At 54.3% G+C, this 22,170-nt stretch overlaps 1 protein-coding gene across 6 annotated transcripts in view; it reads left to right on the forward strand.

Moving 5' to 3' along the window:
* PDGFRB (platelet derived growth factor receptor beta) overlaps positions 1–21,585 on the forward strand; it is a 37,618-nt gene extending 16,033 nt beyond the window's left edge. For 3 of the 6 annotated variants that reach the window (XM_027545966.1, XM_027545968.1, XM_027545967.1), the window contains 22 exons: positions 149–194; positions 1,295–1,618; positions 2,143–2,409; positions 3,123–3,250; positions 3,366–3,537; positions 4,124–4,316; positions 4,990–5,105; positions 6,440–6,563; positions 6,955–7,208; positions 9,507–9,601; positions 10,518–10,650; positions 11,189–11,293; positions 11,632–11,742; positions 12,756–12,915; positions 13,934–14,094; positions 14,629–14,747; positions 14,985–15,107; positions 15,869–15,980; positions 16,401–16,500; positions 17,051–17,156; positions 18,018–18,250; positions 19,548–21,585. In XM_027545966.1, the coding sequence (XP_027401767.1) occupies positions 149–194; positions 1,295–1,618; positions 2,143–2,409; positions 3,123–3,250; positions 3,366–3,537; positions 4,124–4,316; positions 4,990–5,105; positions 6,440–6,563; positions 6,955–7,208; positions 9,507–9,601; positions 10,518–10,650; positions 11,189–11,293; positions 11,632–11,742; positions 12,756–12,915; positions 13,934–14,094; positions 14,629–14,747; positions 14,985–15,107; positions 15,869–15,980; positions 16,401–16,500; positions 17,051–17,156; positions 18,018–18,250; positions 19,548–19,725 (3,360 nt within the window). In that variant the 3' untranslated portion in view covers positions 19,726–21,585. Of the gene's footprint in view, positions 1–148; positions 195–1,294; positions 1,619–2,142; positions 2,444–3,122; positions 3,251–3,365; positions 3,538–4,123; positions 4,317–4,989; positions 5,106–6,439; positions 6,564–6,954; positions 7,209–9,506; positions 9,602–10,517; positions 10,651–11,188; positions 11,294–11,631; positions 11,743–12,755; positions 12,916–13,933; positions 14,095–14,628; positions 14,748–14,984; positions 15,108–15,868; positions 15,981–16,400; positions 16,501–17,050; positions 17,157–18,017; positions 18,251–19,547 lie in introns of those variants that run through there. The other 3 variants (XM_027545969.1, XM_027545970.1, XM_027545971.1) reach the window with 2 other exon arrangements.
* The last annotated feature ends 585 nt before the right edge of the window (positions 21,586–22,170 follow it).

The raw sequence follows: 22,170 nt of genomic DNA on the forward strand, positions 1-22,170 counted from the left end.
TGGAGTATGGGTAGTCTTTGACTTTAGCCTAATGGATCCAGGGGCTGGGTGGCTCAAGCTGGGGCTTACTCTACAGGACCCAGGGCAAAGATGGGCTGTGGCACTGCCTCTGGCTACTCTGAGCCCTGACTCCTGTTTACCTTTGCAGGATACCATGTGGCTTCCGAGCGCCATGCAAGCTGTTGTCCTCAAAGGTAGGTAGGCTTGGGCAGGGATAGGGGGCCCTGGGGAACCTCTAGGTAGGACCCTGAAGCTGGCAGGGTGGCTTATGCTAGCACCAGGACCTGGGAGCCCAGGGGCGCTGCTCTGCTCTTGAGCTTCAGTTCCCTGCCTTTCTAGTGGGTCTCAGTGGAGGCCTCCTTCCACTGTCCACCCCTCAGCTCAGAAACTTCAGTGGACCTCTGCCTGTCCAGAGCCATCAGCTCAAATTCTTGGTTTGGCCCTCCATACTCCATGTCCCCTCACCAACTGTCCCCACCCTCTTCCCTAACAGTCACTCTGGTCTCCCATCTCTTATCAGCACTTACTGGTATCAGTCTGGCCTGTCTGGTTCTGGTGAGGGACTCCCCTCCTATTCATGGACCCCTCATTGGCTGTGAGCTCCCAAGTCTGGGTGGGCTTTTTCAAGCAATCAATGCTGACTAGGCAATCAGTGGCCAGCCAAAGGTTCACCCAAGGATGACTGACCCACTGGCTGAGCACCCATCCATCTAAATGGGTGCTTATTTTCACCTCCAGGGTTTTCAGCTGCTGAGGCTGGGCACAAGGCCTACAGCATCCTTCCCCAGGGCATCAGCAAGCAGAGGGAAAACCAATCACTCGACATCCCCAGCACCCTTCAGCCTCCAGGGGCCTCAGTCTCTTTCCTGACCTGATCTGCCCCACTCTGGACTATGTTGGCCAACACCTCCCCAAGCAGGGCCATCTCTGGGCTTTGGGTACAACCTGGGCAACTGGGGCAGCTGCAGAGAAGAGGCTCAGAAAGTGACCTGGGAAGTAATGCAGGAACTGGGGGCCTGGGAATTGCTTCCCAAGGATTTCCTGATGTCTTTGAGAGAACATGCCTGCAGCCTGAATGCCGCACTGCAGAAGGACTGCAAGGCTGGGGGTCTCTAGGCACCGAGAGCAGGAGGCCAGGAGTCCCTGGGGACTAGACCCTGGGCAAACAGGTCTCAGAGCCATGGGTTCCAGTCTCTGTTTTCTGTGGATTAGGGAGGTGTGTTCCTCAGGGTCAGCTATGGAAAGAGGTGCTATTGCTCTTGTGCCCTGACGTCTGATGCCTCCTCTCCCAAAGGCCGGGTGCTATTGCTGCCCCTGCTGTTTCTGCTGGGACCACAGGCCTCCTGGGGCCTGGCCATCATACCCCCGGGGCCAGAACTTGTCCTCAACCTCTCCAGCACCTTTGTCCTGACCTGCTCGGGCCCAGCTCCAGTTGTGTGGGAACGGATGTCCCAGAAACCCCCCCAGGAAATGACCGAGACCCAGGATGGCACATTCTCCAGCGTGCTGACACTGGTCAACGTCACTGGACTAGACACAGGAGAATACTTCTGTGGCTACAAACGCTCCCATGGGCTGGAGGCCAGTGAGCGAAAACGGCTCTACATCTTTGTACCAGGTGAGGATCCCTGGCCAGTGCACTTCTCCTCTCCTGCCCTTCTCAGCTGCAGGCATCTGGGGGAAGCTCAGAGAGCGCTTTACTGAGATGGTGAAACATAGCCATCTCAGAAATGCAGATGAATCAGGGAATCCAGCCTGGCTCAGTCCAGGAGTATGTCCACTCCCACCCCTGGGTCTAGATATTCGTCTGCTGTCTGCCAGCCCACCCCATTCCTGGTTCCCAAGGATGCTGCATTCTCTGCTGGTTCCAATATGCACCCCCTTGGCCTCCACATCCCATCTTCCCATTTTCCAAGCTCCAGGTACCAGCTGTCCTTCAGCTTGTGACTTATCTTCTTTCTCAGGCTGATGCTGTCCATATCAAATGCTAAACCTAGAAGGGACCCTGAGAGCATGCTTCTTCTGTAGAAGGTAGACTGAGGGGCAGAGAGGGAAGAGACTTGTTCAAGGTGACAGAGCAAATCAGGGAAGAGCCAGAAACCCAGCTCCTCTGACTCACATTCTTGGCCCTGCCTCTGGCAGATCCTTCTGTGGGCTTCCTCCCTGTCGACCCTGAGGAGCTATTCATCTTTCTCACGGAAATAACTGAGACCACAATTCCATGCCGAGTGACGGATCCGAGGCTGGTGGTGATGCTGCACGAGAAGAAGGTGGATGTCCCCCTGCCCATAGCCTATGACCCTCAGCGTGGCTTCTCTGGTACCTTTGAGGACAAGACCTACATCTGCAAAACCACCATCGGGGACAGGGAGGTGGATTCCGATGCCTACCATGTCTACAGCCTCCAGGGTGAGCCCCCTTTCTGGCCTGGTGCTCAGCCGAGGCAAGTATGACCCTCCACAGAGGGAAAGACCTTTTCAGATTATCAAGTGTGCAATTCCATTTTCACTGGATTCTCACTACAGCTATGGAAGGCAGGTGTGTTTCCCTATTTTACAGATGAGAAAACTGAGGCTCAGAAAGAGGATGAAGTGTGCCGAAGGTCATGGGAAGCATTAGTGGTGGAGCTGGGCTGTATATACTGTGGTAGGCAAAGTCACAGGCTTTCAGCCAGTGGGGTTTGAGTCCCAGCTCTGCACTTCCCATCTGAGTGACTTTGCACAAGACAAATAATCTCTCCGAGTCTGCTTCTTCCTCTGTAAAATAGGGATAATACAGACCATTTATCTAGGGGGATTATTATGAAGATTAAATAAAAGATGGCGAGTACCTGGTTGTGCTCAGTAAGTTTCTTTTGTACTTAGGTGCCCAGAGAGTACTTTGATTTCAAAACATTCTAGAATGTCAGTTTCATGAGGACAGGAATTTTGTCTGTTGTATTTCCTGCTAAAGCCCTAGTGTCTAGAATAGTACTTGGCATATAGTAGGTATTTAATAAATATTTGTCAAAACAATGAATCTTCCACACACCAGTCATGCCCTCCTTCTGTGGACCCTGACCCCATCCCTAAGCTGATGTTGGTGGTGACTTCTTCAGCCCTAAGCCAATCTCTTTCCACCAGTGTCATCCATCAATGTCTCAGTGAATGCAGTGCAGACTGTGGTCCGCCAAGGGGAGAATATCACCATCATGTGCATTGTGACCGGGAATGAGGTGGTCAACTTCGAGTGGACATACCCACGCATGGAGGTAATGCCAGGCCACAGGTTAGAGGAAGGGTCAGGCAGGGATGGATATTTCAGCTTATAGCCTGACTTCCTGGACCTTTTCTAATGTGGGGGGCTTGCCCCAACTGTCTCTACAGAGTGGGCGCCTGGTGGAGCCAGTGACTGACTTCCTCTTTGAAATGCCCCACATACGTTCTATCCTGCACATCCCCAGTGCTGAGCTAGGAGACTCAGGGACCTACATCTGCAATGTATCAGAAAGCGTGAGCGACCATCGTGATGAAAAGGCTATCAATGTCACCGTGGTCGGTGAGTGCCTTGAGCTTAGCCCCAGCCTTCATTCTGAACTGGACCCAGACCTTGTCACAGCCCTGGGGTACTGTCAGCCATGTTCTAATCCAGCTCAAGCCTCAGTGCCCACCAAAGCCCCATTTCCAGGATCAACCCAACCAAAGCACAGTATCAGCTCCAAATCCAGTCCTAATCCCAACCTAGACTTCCCAGCTAGCCAGAACCCTAGCATCAACCCAATTTCTAAATCCCTACTGCCGTTCCAGCCCCAGGCCGCCCCATCCCCAAATTGAAGCAGGCTATAACTCATCTCAGCCACAATCATGAGACAGAACACACCTAAAGAGCACTGCAACTCTAGTCCCAATCTTGAACCCTGCCCCCAAACCAATATCAGACTCAAATTTGGTTCCTGCTCCAGTCCATCCCAGTCCCAACCTAAATCCCCAGGCTCAGGTTCAGTTCCTAAAGCCTGAAGCCCGCCTCCAGTATGCTGGGCTCCTTGGGTGTACAGCTGATGCCCCGCCCCAGGAGCCCCGCCCCAAGGAGGTGCTGCCCCATTGCTTCAGGGCACAGCCCCACCCCAGACGGCTGCCCCTTGCAGAGAACGGCTATGTGCGCCTGCTGGGAGAGCTGGACCCTGTACAATTCGCCGAGCTCCACCGCAGCCGGACACTGCAGGTGGTGTTTGAGGCCTACCCGCCACCCACTGTCATGTGGTTCAAAGACAACCGAACCCTGGGTGACTCCAGCGCCGGCGAGATCGTGCTGTCCACACGCAATGTGTCTGAGACTCGGTGAGCAGCCACCTGTCCACTCTATTATAGTTATTGTTCTCTGCAGCCGCCAGGCAGCCCACAGCCTTAAGACCTATCGAGGCCCATCTTTCCTGAGAACCTACTACGTGACAGGCACCCTGCCAGGCCACGTTGCCAGGCACTGGGGGCACTGCCTAGAATAGAACCAGACAGTTCCATCCTTCCTAGAGTTTCCTCTCTAGAAGGGAAAACAGATGCTGGTCAGATGACCACCCAGATGTTTAGTTGTCCTTGTGATGGGTGGAGCCAGCAGGAAGCAGCCCTGGAGAAAAAGACAGGATGGCTAGGGAAGAGGGCCAGGCAGGCCACTGCCACCTATGCAAGAATGTGGCCCTGAGGCCGACCTGAGGTGCTGTATGTTAGAATAAGGCAGTTCAGGCCTTTCTGAAAGGGATGAAATGCGGAGGAACAGACATAGTGCTTCCCCTTCACCATGCCCTCCACCCCAATCCTCCTAACCCTCCCTCTTGGCTCACTGGAGCTGCCTATGGGTGGGGATCCAAAAGTCCTGGCACGGCTACTGACAGCCATGTGACCTTGGCAATCCCCTTCTACTCCCTGGGTCTTGTTTTTCTTATCTTTACAAGAAAGGTGGGGGCTTGTAAGAGTTCTCCCAGCTCTGACAGCTGGTCCCCTGGCCTGTCCTCCTCAGGTATGTGTCAGAGCTGACACTGGTGCGGGTGAAGGTGGCTGAGGCTGGCTACTACACCATGCGGGCCTTCCATGAGGATGCTGAAGCCCAGCTCTCCTTCCAGCTGCAGGTCAATGGTGAGGAGCCTTCCCCCTGCTTTCCTTCCCCTGACCCTCCCACCTCTATTCTCTCTCCATTCCTACACTGGCCATCCACCCAGAGGAGGAGCAGAAGAGGGAGTCCAGGACTCAGAGGGCTGGATTCTAGACCAGGCTCCAACACTGACCACTGCTGTATGCACATCTCCTCTTTGGGCTTCAGTTTCCCCAGCTTTAAAAGAAAGTCATTGCACTAGACTGGTGTTTGCAAAACCTCAGGCATTCATGTCCCAGTGCCATGATGTTTCCTTCTCACACACCACTTACACTATACTACTAATTAGATATTTATTAGCAGCTACACTATGCCAGTCCATTCAAGGTTCTTGAGGCCCTGCCATTGTATAGCTTGCATCTTAGTGGGAGGAAGAAAAACATTCAGTAGTGGGGGAAAAACCCAGCAAGCCAGGTGCAAACAAGTGCTGTGAAAGAAAACAATAAAAGCTAGGTAAGGAGGATAGAGAGTCCTGCAGACTAGGGAGTAGGGAAAGCTACAGTTTCAATAGCATAATCAGGGTTGACTGCATGGAAATGACATTTGTGTGAAGACTTGGAGAAGGTGAGGGCATTAGCCAAGTGGCTATTTGGGAAAAGGGCACACCAGGCAGTATGAAGGCAACATTGAAAGGCTTGTGTGGCCAGAATAGAGTGAGAGATAAGCGGTGCAGATGAGGTCAGAGATGACCTTGAACGGTGGGAGATGAGATCAGAGCTGAGGTTGGCAGTTGGGGGCCCATGGGAGGATAGATAGTCTAGGCCCTCATGGGCTACACTATGGAGTTTGGCTTTTACTGTGACTGAAATGAAAAGCCACTGCAGGGTTTTGAGCAGAGAAATGACACGATAATGACTTAATGTTTTGTGGACTAACTTCCTAAAAATAAATTTATTTTGACTGAAAATTGAACATCTCCATTGTAGATGGAAAATCAGCATCACATGTCATAAATATAAAGCAACCACTAAAATAAACTCTGAGAAAACAACAAAAAAAATGCTATTAAATCTTGGCTCCATGTTCTTGCTGGTCCAGGACTCTGATCCGAGGCTTGCCCTCTCTTTGTTAAAAGGGAAGATTAGAAAATCTTAGGTGTTAAAGACAGACTAGCACCCTACAGGCATTGCCTTTGAAGTACCCAGAAGGGGAATCTGTCAGTTTTCACACGGTGAGTCCTGGTATTTAATGCTCACCTGCAGTCTGCAGTTCCCCTCCCCCTCCCTCAGGGGAGACTCTGGAACAAGCCTTCCCTGAGGGCCTTGCTCACTGTCTATTCTGACCTCTCCACCTCTCTGCCTGCTCCCTTTCCACGCAGTGCCTGTCCGTGTGCTGGAGCTGAGCGAGAGCCACCCTGCCAATGGGGAGCAGACAGTTCGTTGTCGCGGCCGGGGCATGCCCCAGCCACACCTCACCTGGTCTACCTGCAGTGACCTCAAAAGGTGAGCAGACCCCCAAGCCTCCGTTTCCCAAGGTACCCACAGCTAACTAGATGGACTCAGTGAAAGTCATCTAGTCTGGAACCTTCCTCTGGGAACACTGTTCCAGGCTAGAGCCATAGTCTAGAAGACGTGGCTTCTTGGAGATGCTCTGCATGACCTAAACTGTCGCTTTTCCTTACCTTGACCCTGAGGGTCAAACGAAGGGAGCGGATTTTGCAATCCGGGGTTCCCAATTCTAGGGTAGGAGCGCCCCTGCTGGTCAGTCGAGAGATCACATGAGGAACCCACTAAGGAGCAGGCAGTGGGAAAAAGAACTAGACAGGCCCGGCTTCCTTCCAGCACCACACAGTGGCGCTGCCTGCTTATGGCCTCAGTTTTCTCGCCCGCATAGGGTGGGAAGGGACTGGAAGTCGACCTGGCCGGTTCTCGGCAGGTGTCCGCGGGAGCTGCCGCCCACGCCGCTGGGGAACAGTTCCGAGGAGGAGAGCCAGCTAGAGACGAATGTGACGTACTGGGCGGAGGAGCAGGAGTTCGAGGTGGTGAGCACACTGCGCCTGCGCCATGTGGATCAGCCGCTGTCCGTGCGCTGCACGCTGCACAACCTGCTGGGCTACGACGTGCAGGAGGTCACCGTGGTGCCACATTGTGAGTCCTCCGTCCTCTGTGGCCCCTTGACGACCCCTCACCTCCACTTCCACCCTGCTATACTTGGGTCTGTGTCTGTATGCCCATGGCAGGCCAGAGTTGGCAGGGCCAGGGCACTCAGGAGCGCTGCGAGTGTATGTTCCTATGCGCTTACACAACAGCACAATATTGGCACACGTGTGTACATCCACGAGTGTACGTGTGTAAACCATGACTACGAACAACTGTATCTCCTTATGTATGTACATTGTATATATGTGTACTTGAGCATGCCTGATCCATGGACACGGGTGTAAACCCTCCAGGTGTAGATTTGTAAAGCAGGTAGTGAAGAATGTCTCATCCTCACATACATGCATAAAGCTTGAGCATGTGTCTGTAAGCATGCACACAAGCATATTTGTGGGTGTAAACCCAGTAAGTATATGTTTGTAAACCACATACATGAGCATCCCAATCCCTGGGCAGATATGTAAACCCACAAGTGTATGTCTGTAGGTGTGTATATGTGGTACACAATCCCCATATAAGTGGCAAACAGTGCATATACAACCTATGTGCAGCGTGCACATATGGCATAATGCATGTCTGTAAGCATGGAGATGCAGCACACCTTTCAGTGAAAGTGTGCAACCCAATCCCCCACATATATGCTTGCTGTGCCTTGCATGTCTGGTAGTAGGTACACATCCATGCATAATTCTCACCCATGTGAACAGTCACTATGGTGCCCAGATGCTTTTGCTACCTGCCAGTCCCAGTGCGTACATGGACCTGTATGCATAAACTTCATTTATGCACCCGTTTCCTCATCCAGTAAATAGTCACAGGGTCTCAGCTTCTCTCTGGAGAAAGCCCAGCCCTGCCTGTCCTCCTAGTGCCCATGGTCCAGAAAGAATGCAGACAAGGAACTAGGCAGCCTCACTGTGAGGGTCAGCTTCTGGGGGGAAAGCCTGGAGGGAGAAGGGGCTCCATCCCCATCTATGGGATTCAGAAAAGTATCCTGGTGAAATGAAGCTTTAGGCCAATAACTGAAAGACAATTAGGAGTTAGCCTAGTGAGGAATGGTGCTCCAGTAAGAGGGAATAGCCTGTTTAAAAGCCCAGAGGCAAAGTGAATTCAGAACAATTAAAGAAATCAACGTGGTTGGAGAACAGAGTTTGTGTGTATTTAGGGGTTGGGGGAGGAGGTAAAGGGGAGGGGACTACAAGAGAAGCCAGAAGCCAGTGTGAGCAGAGCTATGAAGGTTGTACAAGGTGTTTTGGACATACTTACGCCGGCACTTAGGTAGGTATTTGGGCTTGTATAAGCAGATACTTCTTTACACAGACCTGCCTTCCCCTGCCCTGTGGTGGGATGGGTGGAGGTTTTAATGCCTTACCTCATCCATACTCCTACACATACATTCATATTCCTGAGCAAGTGGGCACCTACTGACCAACTCTGAGCAAGGCAGAAGTAAAGCTTTTGTGTGCCATCTGAGGGGGAAACTGTCATGGCTGGGTGAAGTCCTCTCTTTTTGCTCAAAGATAGCTCCCTAGAAGATGTAGGCTCCCTAGAGCTCTCTAGGGAGCAGAAAAGGGCCTGTGGGGGACAGGGGAGGAGGGAGGGAGTTCCCAAGGAACTTCATGGGTGGCCAGAGGGGCAGGACAAGGGTGATGAGGGTCTGGCTGAATGAGGAGGGAGTGGGAAGAAGTGGGTATGTGCAGCAAAGAGGCTGAGGCTTTGAGGGTAGAGGAGACTCAGAGCTTGGGGGGCCCAGAGTTGGCCCTGTATGATTACCTGTTGCCTGGCCCCTTCCTCAGTCTGCTTTACGATTGCCATCACTGTGGGTGGGGGTGGGGAGGGGAAACAGGCTCCTTTCTGGAGTCTGTATGCCTCGGGCTATGGGAGTTCAGTTATTGTATCCATTGGTGTCTGTCCTAGCTGTGACAAGCCCCATGAGGGCCTAGATTCAGAAGAAAGGTGAACCACAGCCCTGCTCTCAGGAGCTTGTATTCAATCTGGACCTGTGGCAGACAGGCCAGACTGATCCTGGAAAGAGCTGAGGGGATATGGAGGCCAGTGGTGATCCAGGGGGAGTTACTGTAGGGCAGGGAATATTTAGGGTGAGGCTGGAGGTGTGGCCCAGAAGGGAAAGGCTAAAGGTCTGACATCATAGGCCAAAGCGGGGATGGGGCTGGTTCCATTCTGGGCAGGACGGGCAGAGAGGTTTTTGTGGTACCAGAGGTAGAGTGCAGGGAGGGGAGCTGCCAAATGTCCTGTTTGTTCATAAGCATCTCTCATCTCTGCGTCCAGCCCTGCCCTTCAAGGTGGTGGTGATCTCGGCCATCCTGGCCTTGGTGGTCCTCACGATCATCTCCCTCATTATCCTCATCATGCTCTGGCAGAAGGTAAGCCCCGCCTTTGCCTAATGGGTTCAGAGTGGCACACCATTTTTTCGCATGGACCTCTGCCATCCTCTAGTGCTGCAGGATCTGGCCATGTCTGGGGCCCAGCATGGAGCTCAGGTGATAAAATGACATAAAGTGATGCGGGGTGTCTGAGCTACCTCCAACCCCAGCTGCCTGGAGTCACAAGGGCCTGGTCCAGACCATCTGGAGTGCTCTGACTCTGCAGTGCACCCCACTCCCCACCCAGCATCTTGCTCGGGCATCAGGTCTGTCCAGCCTACCCACAGGGCCCGAGACCTTCAAGGTGGACTGCCTGGGTTCCAGCATTCTTCCAACTGTCACCCACACTCCTAGGATTCTACTGAAAGGCATTCTAATCCCGCTAATCTGTCATTTTGATGGTCTGTACTGTGGTTTCCCCATTCCACGATTCTTCCATAGGATTGCTGCACTCGATTCTGTCATTCTAAGATTCCAATCCTGTGATTCCAGCATCCTGTGATTTCAACATTCTAAGGTTATATCTTTCTGAGATTCCCACTGTGACTGACCCGGCATGGGGAGGGGCCATCCACATCCAGTAGAGTGTCCCTGCCTCGTGTCACTTTCCAAGGCTACGTGCTCCTCTACTCGCATCTGAGGAGCAACTGGGGTTTGGGGAGAAGCTGGTGAGGAGGTTCTGATGAGCCTGCTGCTCAGCTGTCAGCTGCTTCTCTGCCACCTCCTCCTTATATCTGTTCCCATGGAGCCCATAAAGGCCTTGGCTCTATTGATAACTTGCTGTATGACTTCAGATCTACTGTATGACTTCAGATAATCTTTTCTGGGCTTCAGTTTTTCTTGCCTCATCTGTTTCATAAGGAGCTGGACCTAGTGGTCCCCCTCTGATGATCCATCCCTGATCTTGATCCTGCAGAAGCCACGCTATGAAATCCGATGGAAAGTGATCGAATCTGTGAGCTCTGATGGCCATGAGTACATCTATGTGGACCCTATGCAGCTGCCCTACGACTCCACCTGGGAGCTGCCACGGGACCAGCTTGTGCTTGGTCAGTCCAAGGAGGCCTCAATTGGCAGTCTGGGGACTTGAGGCTGGTGGGAACACTGTCTGACATCTGGGCCCAGCCTTGCCATGATTGGCTTGAGACCTAGGGCTGATGTCTTGCCTTCTCTGGCCCTCAGGCCCTACCCTCTGTACAATGGGGGGGTAAGATGATCCCCTTGAGACCCTCTAGCCTTTATGTTCTATGATCCAGAGATGCTGTGAGATGAAACCCCTTTGTGGAGAGAGAGGAAGTATTAATGAGTGCGAGGCCTGTGCTTAGTGCAGCTGGAGAGGCTGAGAGGGTACGGAGAACCTGTGCTCCCCTCTGGGGGAGAGGTTTTCCAGGGACTAAAGAGGGACCAGAAAGTAGGCAGGACTTAGGTGAGACCAGGAAGGACTGCAAAGCACTGTGATTTTAGGAGCCTTCATGGGAGAAACACCTTAAGTCCAGGGTAGCTTGAGGGATGTCTAACCTGGCCTCAGAAAGCATACATGTTGAGATTCTTCGTGGGTCAGCAGCTGAGAGATTATCTCTTTCCTAGGACGCACCCTGGGCTCCGGGGCCTTTGGGCAGGTGGTGGAGGCCACGGCTCACGGCCTGAGCCATTCTCAGGCTACCATGAAAGTGGCTGTGAAGATGCTGAAATGTGAGTCCTGGGACCCCGCCTCTCTCTCCCCTCACCCCCACCTCCCCCGCACATTCAGGCACTCCCAGAGCAGGCCTTGTGCTGATTCTCTGGGCACAGAAGTACAGGCATACCACAGCCAGCAGCACTCCCGATTCTACTTTGGGAAAGAGGCTTCCTCACCCTGCCCCCTCCTCCAGGAGCCTCCCCGCCCACCCTTTTTCCTTCCTCCTGCCTGTGGGTCCTCACCACCCTTGACCACCTGGGTCTAACAGCACAGACTGGGGCAGAGGAGCCAGAATAGGCTCCAGAGAGGCCTCCGTGACTGGGCCAGGCCTGAGGTCCTCTCTCTCCCTCAGCCACAGCCCGCAGCAGTGAGAAGCAAGCCCTCATGTCGGAGCTGAAGATCATGAGTCACCTTGGGCCCCACCTGAACGTGGTCAACCTGCTGGGCGCCTGCACTAAAGGAGGTACAACCCACTCCCAGAGGATTCTGGGAAGTGCCAGTGGCCAAGGCCTGGCCCCTCCCTGCCCCCTCCTCAGTCCAAGGACAACAGGACACTCTCACTGGAGGGTCCGTGCCTACCCAGTCCAGTGCCCTCACTTCACAGAGCCAGATGTGTGTCAGATTAGCAAGTCACAAAATCACATCACCTCCAAGACCAAAGCACTCTTCAGGTTACCATTCCTAGCAGTTTCCAAATCAAGGAATCCTCTGACCTTTAAAACTTGTCACAGTCGATTTTAAAAAGGGTAATAAGTAACAGCTCATGAGACACTGAAATGAGCCCTTCCTCTGGAGACCACCAACCGGCTTGCTCACTCAGAGCTGCTTTCACTCGGAAGGTAGAATAAGTAAGGTCTCTCCAGCTGAGTGTGTTTATTTGAAACTCTGATTACAAGTTAGGCTGCAAAAAAAAAAAAAGTTATCACTATTTGCAGCTGCTTGTTGTGAGATTTGGGATTTTCCTCAGTATTGTGCAACCAAAACAAAATACAGAAGTACACTGTGTGCGTAGACCAATTTTTGTCTGCAGTGGTCACACATTTCAAAATGTTTGATTCCACCAGTATCTTCAAACTGCCAAGTCAATGCATTGTGCTTGAATTTAAACAGTAACCTGGTAATAATCAGTTGCCTTGGTTTGCTTTATATCCTGGGCTCAAATTTCAGCTTCATCAACAACAGCTAACCCTGTGCTTGCAGTTTGCCAAGCACTGAGCTGAGCTAACCAAAGGCATTATCTCATGAATACTCATGAGATTCTTTGGGGTGGGCATTACTAGCCCCATTTGATAGATGAGGATAGTAAGGCTCAGGGAGACTGCCTTGCTCACAGCCAGGAAAATCCAGGTTTGCCTGGGGCCTGAGCCTGTCTGCTGTTCCACATGCAGCCTGTCGTTAGCCTCAGGGCTCTGACGGGAAGCCTGACCCCGCCCCACCCCCTGCCCTGGGACTGTCCCTGAGCCTGTCCTTCTGCAGGACCCATCTACATCATTACCGAGTACTGCCGTTACGGCGACCTGGTGGACTACCTGCACCGCAACAAGCACACCTTCCTGCAGCGCTGCTCGGACAAGCGCCGCCCGCCCAGCGCCGAGCTCTACAGCAACGCCCTGCCTGTTGGGCTCCCTCTGCCTAGGTACCGCAGGGAGGCTGGGGCCTGAGTCGGTGGGGAGCCCTGAGGAGCACCTGCTCACCCCTCCTTGTCCAGGACAGGAAGTTGAGGCCAGGGTGGGCAGAGCTGCTCCTAGAGCCAGCCTGCAGCCTGGCCCCCTCGGCCACCCTAGAGGTGGGCATGACAATAACAGTGGTGATGATGGTAGCTGCCACCTGCTGATTGTAGGAGGTGTGGCAGGCCCTGCACTGAGCACTCCGCGGATGTGACCCCCTTCGACCTCTCACCAAACACACATCATTGTCTCTCCATCAATGGGGAGCACCTGGGGTCCTCCTGATCCAGGTTGACCCTCACTGTAGCGCTCTCCACTCTACTCCTCCCTTGCTGCAGCCTTCCCCCTCCTCCACACAGCAGTCTCTCCAGTGCCTCCAGGGTAGCTATCCTCTTTCTTCTTGTTGTCCAAAAATAACATTTCTTTTCTCTCTTGCTGATTGCAAAAGCAATACTTGTCTATTTCAGAGGCAAGAGTCAGTTAAGAATAGCATTAAAAGACGTTAAAATTCATCCATGTTCTCTTCAACATTTTGATTGGTTTCCTTCCAGTCTTTTTTCTCCCCCTAGAGACACATGTGTACTTGGTCCCACAGCTCTCTGGAGAGCTGATGCTGCGGGCAGAGGCATTAAGGTGATTCACTGCCCACTTGCAGGGCCTCATGGCTGGACAGTGTCCTTCCTGTGACCCTTTCTTTGGGTACTGGAATTGCCCTAGGCATGAGTTCTCTGAGGACACAACCTAGGTCTTATCATCATCTTGGCAGCCCCAGTGCCCAGCTCAGGATGGGTCTGAGGTTGGCTGGAAGGGCTCACTACATGGTCGTTCGTATTGTGACAGATTGTGAGTAGAGGATGCTTGAGTGAGGGAGAGAAGAAACGCATAAGTGACGGGGCCTTTCTGGCCCCAGTGGTGAGCAGAGGGGCAGGAGGGGGATGAGCGGGGAGAGCCTGTGCTACTGCCTCTGTGATGCTCCTCTGCCCCCAGCCACGTGTCACTGCCTGGGGAGAGCGATGGTGGCTACATGGACATGAGCAAGGATGAGTCGGTGGACTATGTGCCCATGCTGGACATGAAAGGAGATGTCAAATACGCAGACATCGAGTCCTCGAACTACATGGCTCCTTATGATAACTACGTCCCCTCTGGTGGGTGCACGCAGGGTCCTCACACCAGTGTTGTCATGCATTCTTTCCAAACCCTTTCCTCCACCCAGTCTGGCAATAACCCTGCCAGGAAGGTGGCCCTGTGCCCATTTCATAGATGCAGAAACTGAGGCCTGCCACCTGCCCAAAGCTGCTGTGTGGTGGAACCCCAATATCAACCCCTGTTTTTGGGTCAAGAAATGTGCACACAGCCTTCAGGGAGGAGAGGAGCTTGGGTTGGAGGGGATGCCTGACCTGCTGGGGCCTCAGGAAAGAGTGATCTGCTCAGAGCAGGCCCCAGGCTGACTAGTGCCCTGAGGAGCAGGCAGGCCAGGCTGAGTAAAAGTGGCCCAGGGCTAATGCCAAACGTTTTTTCTGGAAGTCGGAAAATTTAAGAGATATTTGGAAATTGTTTTCCTTTTGGGGAAGCCTTAGAGGATCAGGAGACTCCTCTCTGGGCCATCCAGCCTCTACGAGCCAGAGGCCAGGGTTCTGTGGCCCTGGCGAGACTCAAGATGTCCTTCTGCTCTTCTCTAGCTCCTGAGAGGACTTGCCGGGTGACTTTGATCAACGAGTCCCCAGTGCTTAGCTACACGGATCTTGTGGGCTTCAGCTACCAGGTGGCCAATGGCATGGAGTTCCTGGCGTCCAAGAATGTACGTGTAGTCACAGTGAGCAGAGTGGGGTCCTGGGGAGGGGGGTCCCCCGACCAGCCAGGGTCCTCCAAGTACGTGACCCATACAGCATCCCTCTGGTGGCTGAGGATGGCCAATGCCCTCACACCTGGTGGCCCCTCACACCTGACCAGCCATGTATTTTTTATAAAGCCCTCGACCTAGAGAGCCTTTCCCCACAATTGCCCCACAGTCTCAGCTCCCATCCCCTGTCCCCAGTGTGTCCACCGAGACCTGGCAGCCAGGAACGTGCTCATCTGTGAGGGCAAGCTGGTCAAGATCTGCGACTTTGGCCTGGCTCGTGACATCATGCGGGACTCGAACTACATCTCCAAGGGCAGCGTGAGTGCCTTCACCGTCATCATGGTTCATGTGGCTTTGACTCATGGGAAATCAGGACAGAGTCCTCGTGGACTCTGCCTGCCTGGCCCTGTGTGTAGGGACAGGAAGGGGAGCCACCAACTGTGCATGGGGAGGGGATGGGGGTGAGATGCCCAGGCCTGGGGGGTGGGCCAAGGGCTCAGATTTGCTGGGCATGGCAGGGGCCAAGGGGCCAGCTATAAAGCTGGAATGGATAGGGAGCAGGCCAAATGCGCTTCTCAGCAGTGATGGCAGGCAGAGGAAGAAGCCCAGATGAGTGAGTGGCAGGTGGTACTCGGATAAAAGGTGACCATCCTGCCTCGCACTCATGTCCCCACTTTCCACACAGGGACAGAACTGGAGGGACACTAGGCTCCAGAGATGGAAGGCAGCTAGGATGAGAGCTGGGGGACACCTGAGCACATCCCTGCCTCCGCCCACAGGGGCCTCTACTGGGGTCAGGAAAGGGATCCTGCTCCCCGAGGAGTCTCAGACCCTGGGGCTCTTCCTCACAGACAGGGGTTGCCGTGTCCCCAGCCTGTGAGAAGAGAAACTCAGCCTCCTGATCCTCTGACTAACCAGCATTGGGATGGGTGTGGGAACCGTGTATCGGCAGTGATGGGCCTTGGGGGCCAGGAAGTGAGAAACAGCTGAGGTGGGGACTGCCGGGCCTCCTCCTGCCCTCCAGGTGCAGAGTGGGGCTCAGCCCCTCCTCTCACTCAGCAGCCTTTGCCCTCCCACAGACCTTCCTGCCTCTGAAGTGGATGGCCCCCGAGAGCATCTTCAACAGCCTCTACACTACCCTGAGCGACGTGTGGTCCTTCGGCATCTTGCTCTGGGAGATCTTCACGCTGGGTATGCTTCCTTCATCCTCCAGTGCTCACCCGCACACAGCACAGCGTCCACCCTGAGCGCCCACACCTCCATCCTAGGGGGGTGGTGGGACAAGGTTCAGAAGCTCTGCTCTGTTCTTGTTACTGTGTGGCCTCGGCAAAGTGTCTTGCCGTCTGGATCTCCTTACCTCTGCATCTCAGTATAGATGGACTTGGTCAGTGACGTCAAGAAGCCTGGCTCTGGTTTTCTCTGGTTCTGATTCCGGGGAGGGATTCAGTCTGTGTCCAGAGCCTGTGAAGGAGCCCACATTTCCCAGTGCCAAAGCCAAGATACCCTCACCAGTGCCTGGGCTGGTGTGCCTCTCCCTGTCCTGTAGGAGAGGATTCCTGCTGCTTTCCCAGCACCCCTGAGCCTGTGTCTCTTGTCTCTGCTCCCTAACAGGTGGCACCCCATACCCAGAGCTGCCCATGAACGAGCAGTTCTACAACGCCATCAAGAGGGGCTACCGCATGGCCCAGCCTGCCCACGCCTCTGACGAGATGTGAGTGGAGCATCTGGGAAGATATTTGGGGGTGCAGATAATACATATCCAACTTTACCAGCTTAAGATAAAAATAGATTAGTTCAGAGATGTAGAAAAATTAGGTTTAGCCGGATCCCATTGTTCACAGACATTAGCCACAGCCTCTTGTTCTACCCTGGGACTCTGTTCTCCTTCATGTTAACCTTACTTTCAGGCTGGCACCATCCAAATGGCTTCAGCCTGGCTGCTTTCACCATAGTTCCAGCAAAAGGCCCAGAGGTGGCTGTCAAGGGCTCTGCTAGGGTCACAGGCCCATCCAGAACCAGCCACTGGGCTGAGGGGATGAACCCCTACTGGCCAGACCCAGTCATGTGCTCACCATGCGGCCAACCCCATGGAAGCACTGAACTGAAGGTGAAGGAGGGGCTTCTCAAGGGAACATGCCGGAGCAGTAAAGGGGAGACCCTCCCCACCTCCCCTCCCACCTCTTTTTATTTATTCCTCACTTTGTCCTGGGAGGTGGCAGGCCCTGGGCCGGAGGCCCTGACCCCTCTGCCCCTTTCCTCAGCTACGAGATCATGCAGAAGTGCTGGGAAGAGAAGTTCGAGATCCGGCCCCCCTTCTCCCAGCTGGTGCTGCTTCTCGAGAGACTGCTGGGTGAGGGCTACAAAAAGGTACGCTGAGGCAGGGTGGGGGTGGGGACTGGAGAGCACCAGTGCAGGAATAGACACAGGGTACAAGGCTCACTGTGACACACTGGTGTTTGGGGACAATCCTTTCCCCTCTCTGGCCCTGTTTCCCTATTGGTGCTAATAAGGGATGTGAGTGTAGTTCATTTTAGCAGTACAGAATTTCTTAAAGTGAAATCCTACTTGGAAGCTGATTAATTTAAACTGAAGGCAGGGAGCCTATTGCCCCCTCATCCTGCATCCTTCCACTTGCCTTTGCAACCAGACCAAACCCTGGGCCTCCGTCCCAAGTCTGAACAACCCCAGGCGCAATGGCTACTAAGGGCCTGACTGCCTGGACCCTGTGGCAGGCTCGTACACGGCAGATGTTGCCAGCGGGGCATTAAAACCGTCCCCTGCCCCACCGCAAAGCTAGTGCGAGGGGGATGCATGTATCCTTTGTCTAGACACAGCCCTTTCCCTCAGTCCATTCCTCAGCCCACTCCCAGCCACATCAGGTTATGGGTCCAGGACCAGTAGTGAGGGAAACAGGCCCCAGCGAAGGAGGCCATGGCAGGCAGAGAGCCCACGCCTGTCTCCCCTGAAGCAGGGGAGAGTTAGGGTCACGGGTGCTGGTCTGAGTACTGACCCCTCCCCAGGTGACCCTCAGCTCACCTTGTCTGGTAGAAGGCCAGGGAGGAGGGTAACTTAGTGGCTTTGGGCAATTCTCCTTCCTCTCTGAGCACCAGGGACCTTATTTACATAATGCTGGAAGGGCTGGCTCAGAATCTACCTGTTAGATGATCCCTGAAGTCATTTCTGGTCTGACCCTCCCTCTGTCTTGGATTCTTCCTGCCCGCTGAGCAGAAGTACCAGCAGGTGGATGAGGAGTTTCTGAGGAGCGACCACCCAGCCATCCTTCGGTCCCAAGCCCGCTTGCCTGGCTTCAATGGCCTCCGATCTCCTCTGGACTCCAGCTCCGTCCTCTATACTGCTGTGCAGCCCAACGAGGGGGACAATGACTACATCATCCCCCTGCCTGACCCCAAACCTGAGGTTGCTGATGAGGGCCCACTGGAGGGTTCCCCCAGCCTTGCCAGGTAGCTATTCCTACCTGCAGCCCAAAGCAGTAGTGTACATAGTGTGTGTGTGCACACGTGCGTGTGTGTCTTTGTATGTGTGTGTGTCAGTCTGTATCTTCATGCCATCAGACTTGGCTTAGAAGTGAGTTACCTCAGCTGAGTACTTATTCCTGCCAATGAGTAGAAAAAAGAATGGAACTCATTTGACCTTTGATGACCTCAGGTGGAAATGGCAGGCTGGTAAGAGAAAGAATGGCCTGGGACATATATGCAAAGTATCTGTTTCCTTTAAAGGAACCCCCACAGCCATCTACTCTGTCCCCTCTCTCGGCTGTGACTTAGCCCTAAGGAGGGAAAAGGAAAATCTAATTTGCATCCCTAGCACCACATGTATTACTCTGTGGTCATCCCCAAGCCTGTGATCTGGCCTTCAGCACCGTGCCCTGAGGACCCCAGGGAGCATGGAACCGGGAGGCAGAGGTGTCTACAGAAGTTCAGGCCAAAATTCACACTGGGGAGAAGATTCATGCTTTTCTTTGGCCTTGGGATGTGAAGTTACAGCACGAGGGGAGGGTTTTGGAGGAAGGCCAGCTATCGCCTGGACTAGATGTTCCGCATGTGGCCAGACCTACACCCAAAACAAGATCCACCCTGTGGCGAAATGGCTGGGGCTGCAAACTGGGTTCCAGCTGTATTTCTGCCACTCGCTGCAGTGAGACCTGGCCAGGTCCCTTTGCTGTGAGCCCATCTCTGTACATGCACTAGGAGCGCACACGGGACTTAGAAGTCCCTCCCCACCCTGTTTGAGAAGCTAATATTCCAAGGCTCCAAGCAGCCAGTGTACAGAGGAGTTCAGCTGAGTTCAGACAGCTTGGGGTGTGAATGCTGGGGCTGCTCTGAGCCTTCAGACCAGCTGCTTCTCCTCTCTGAACCTCAGTTGCTTCGTCTGCAAAATGAAAACAGTCGGAGTACTTCAATTTGGAGGTTGTTATAGGGATTGAATGAGGTCATTATGCGTTCAGGCATGTGGGAGATGGAGACTGATGAGTGAGCAATGGACTCTGGAGTCAACTAGATCTGCTCTAAGTCCCCATCCTATACTTAGCCACTGTGCGATGCAGGGCAGTGACATAACCTCTCTGAGCTGCACTTTCCTCACGACGCATGCCTCGTGTAATCTCTACAAGGATTTTAGTGAGCTAAAGTGTGTAAGGCACATGCAGCCAGCTCAGGTAGATAGAAGGCTCTATGTTAATGCTGTTCTTTCACTGAGGTTCCCTCCAGCCTCTCACTCACTTGCCCTCCCCGCCTCTAGCTCCACCCTGAATGAAGTCAACACCTCCTCCACCATCTCCTGTGACAGCCCTCTGGAACCCCAAGAGGAGCCAGAGCCAGAGCCGCAGCCCGCCTCCCAGGTGGAGCCAGAGCCCAAGTGGCCGCCGGATTCCAGCTGCCCCGGGCCTCGGGCCGAGGCGGAGGACAGCTTCCTGTAGGGGCTGGCCCCCACCCTGCCCTGCCCTACCCGAAGCTCCCCTCTACCTCCCAGCACCCTGCACCACCTGGCCGGGCCTGGCCTCCCGTCAGCCAGGCTGCTCCCGTCGGCTGTCCCTTTCCGGAAGGCTTCTGCCCTTGGCACATCATACCCAACCCCTCGGCCTGGCTTAGGAGGCAAGAGAGCTGGAGGAGCCGTGACCAGTCCTCTGCCTCTGGAGCACCCCTGTGACTCTGAGCCAGGGCTCTCCCAGGGGACTCAGTTTCCCCATCTGTAAGATGGGAACGATGGGCTTGGCAACCCACAGTCTGGGATTCTTACCCTGCCTGACAGATGTGGAGGATGGAACCCTCAAGTTTCGTGAAGTGGTGGATTAACTCTTTTCTGTTCAGCCAGCTGCCCCTCAAGGAGCTGCAGCTCTCTCCTTGCACTTTTTTCTCCAAGAGCTGGGGAAGGGACCCTAGCATCTCCAGCTCCTGGCCGAGCTAGGGCCTGGCCTTGGACAATGTTGCCTCATCCAGAAGCCGCCTGCCCTCAGTGCCAGTCTTTGCTTTCCCAGGCCCAAGCTGGTCTGGGGCCTTCTGTGCTTAATTAATGCTGGGGCTGAGCCAAGTACAGGATACCCTGGCCTGTAGCCCCAGGCCCAGGCACTTGGGGTGCACCTCCCCATAATATGCCGTGTCCATGTCTTCCTGGCCCCATGGGTCCAGGGATCCTCTTTCTTATCACTGCCAGTCTTACTCCACTCACCAGAGTCTCCAGGGCCAGATGAGCCCCCCATCTCCGATGCGTGTGTTGACATGCTTGCAACAGGTGCCTGCATGTGTGGACCAGTATGGCATTGGACCTGCTAAGAGACCTTGGAGAATTCCTTCACCCTCTCTGGGGCTGTTTTCCTTGTTGAAAAATGAGCAATTGGACTCACTGACTTCTGGTACCCTGCCAGCACTAACATTCTAGAGTATTCCAGGGGTTGTACACTTGCCCAGATGAAGCAAAGATAAACACTCCACACCTCTATCCTGGGATCAGCTGGGACCTGGGGAGGCTCCAATCACACATCACACACTTCCGGGCATTCAGGAACTGGGCCCCTTCCCCAGGCCCCCGGCAGGTCCCCAAAGGCCAGCTGCCCAGACCTTGGCTCTGAGTGATAGCCAGTGTCCTGGAAAACCCCCAGAAGGGACGGGGGGAGACCATGGGATCCCTTTCAGCACCCACATGGCCTCTGGCTGGAGCTGTCCTGGGCAAAGGAAGCAGGCAGCAAATCGAAGCGCCTGGCGCAGCCCGCCATTCCAGCACCTGCTGTCCAGGGCTGTGCCGCAGACCTGATGGGCAGTGAGAGGACAAGACGCCTTGGAGGGGGGACCCGAGCAGGGGCTGCAAGACGTGGGTACTTGGGGGTTGCCTTCCCACCTTCCAGCTGCCCCAGTCTGAGGAAGGAACTGTGGCAGATGGCTTTGTCTGCCCAGGGGTGCTCACCTCATGCCTCTGTTAGCCCAGTGGGCAGTGGTGGGGCCTGGGGAGTGAGGGCTGTGGCCAGGACCACTGGCAGGGGAAGGGCTGGATGGGGTGGGGGTGGGTGGGTGGTTTAGGGAAGGTCAGCGACTCTGGGAACCAGCCCCCTGTGTTGGTTGGCACCTCCCTGCCCTGGGACCCCTAAAGCCTGGTCAAGGAGAGGGTATGGGTTCTCACTACGGTACCAAAGATGTAATCACCTAGGTTTACAAGTATTTTTAGGACTCACGTTAACACACATTTATATGACAGAAGTGCTATTTTGTACGCCATCAAATTTTCCTCTCTGTGTACTTTTTTAAGAGAAAGATTTTAATATTAAACCTGGTGCTTCTCACTCACAGACTTCGTGATGTCCCACAGGTGTGGGTCCCTGGGCCTGGGAGGTGGCAGGAGTGGGGTGGGGCAGCCGGGCTCACACAGCCGTAGGATCTCCACGTGACCCCTCAGCTCAAGTCCACTTCCATTTGTGAGATGGGGTTTTTCACACTCCCCACCCCCCGCCCCACCGCTCTTCCCTGGTAGTTGGGGGACCTGGACCTCAGGCTTTGGTTTTCCAAGTTGTGGAAGAAGAAGGCTCTTCTGGTGCCGTAGTGCTTGGTTCTGGGTGGGGGCCCTGAGCCCCACTGCCACCCCCGCACTGCCCCGCCATGTGCTTTGGCTTTGGCCATTAAGCCAGCCACCCTCCCTGCAACCTGTGACCCAGTTCCAAGCTGGTGTGGCTCATAAGAGGCATTCACTACAGCCCAGATCCCAGGCCCTGGTGACCTGTGGTCGGGTCTCAGGTACGGGCAGGGAGACAGTGTGCCTGAGGGAGCAGAAAGGAGGAAGGAGAGAGAAGAAGAAGAAGTAAGGAAGATGTGGGTGAGTGTGGCCACAGCACGGCCAGGGGAGGGAAGCAGGGGCCTAGCTGTGGCTCTGAGAGCAG

The sequence above is a fragment of the Bos indicus x Bos taurus genome, chromosome 7, assembly GCF_003369695.1.
Source record: "Bos indicus x Bos taurus breed Angus x Brahman F1 hybrid chromosome 7, Bos_hybrid_MaternalHap_v2.0, whole genome shotgun sequence".
Classification (NCBI taxonomy): domain Eukaryota; kingdom Metazoa; phylum Chordata; class Mammalia; order Artiodactyla; family Bovidae; genus Bos; species Bos indicus x Bos taurus.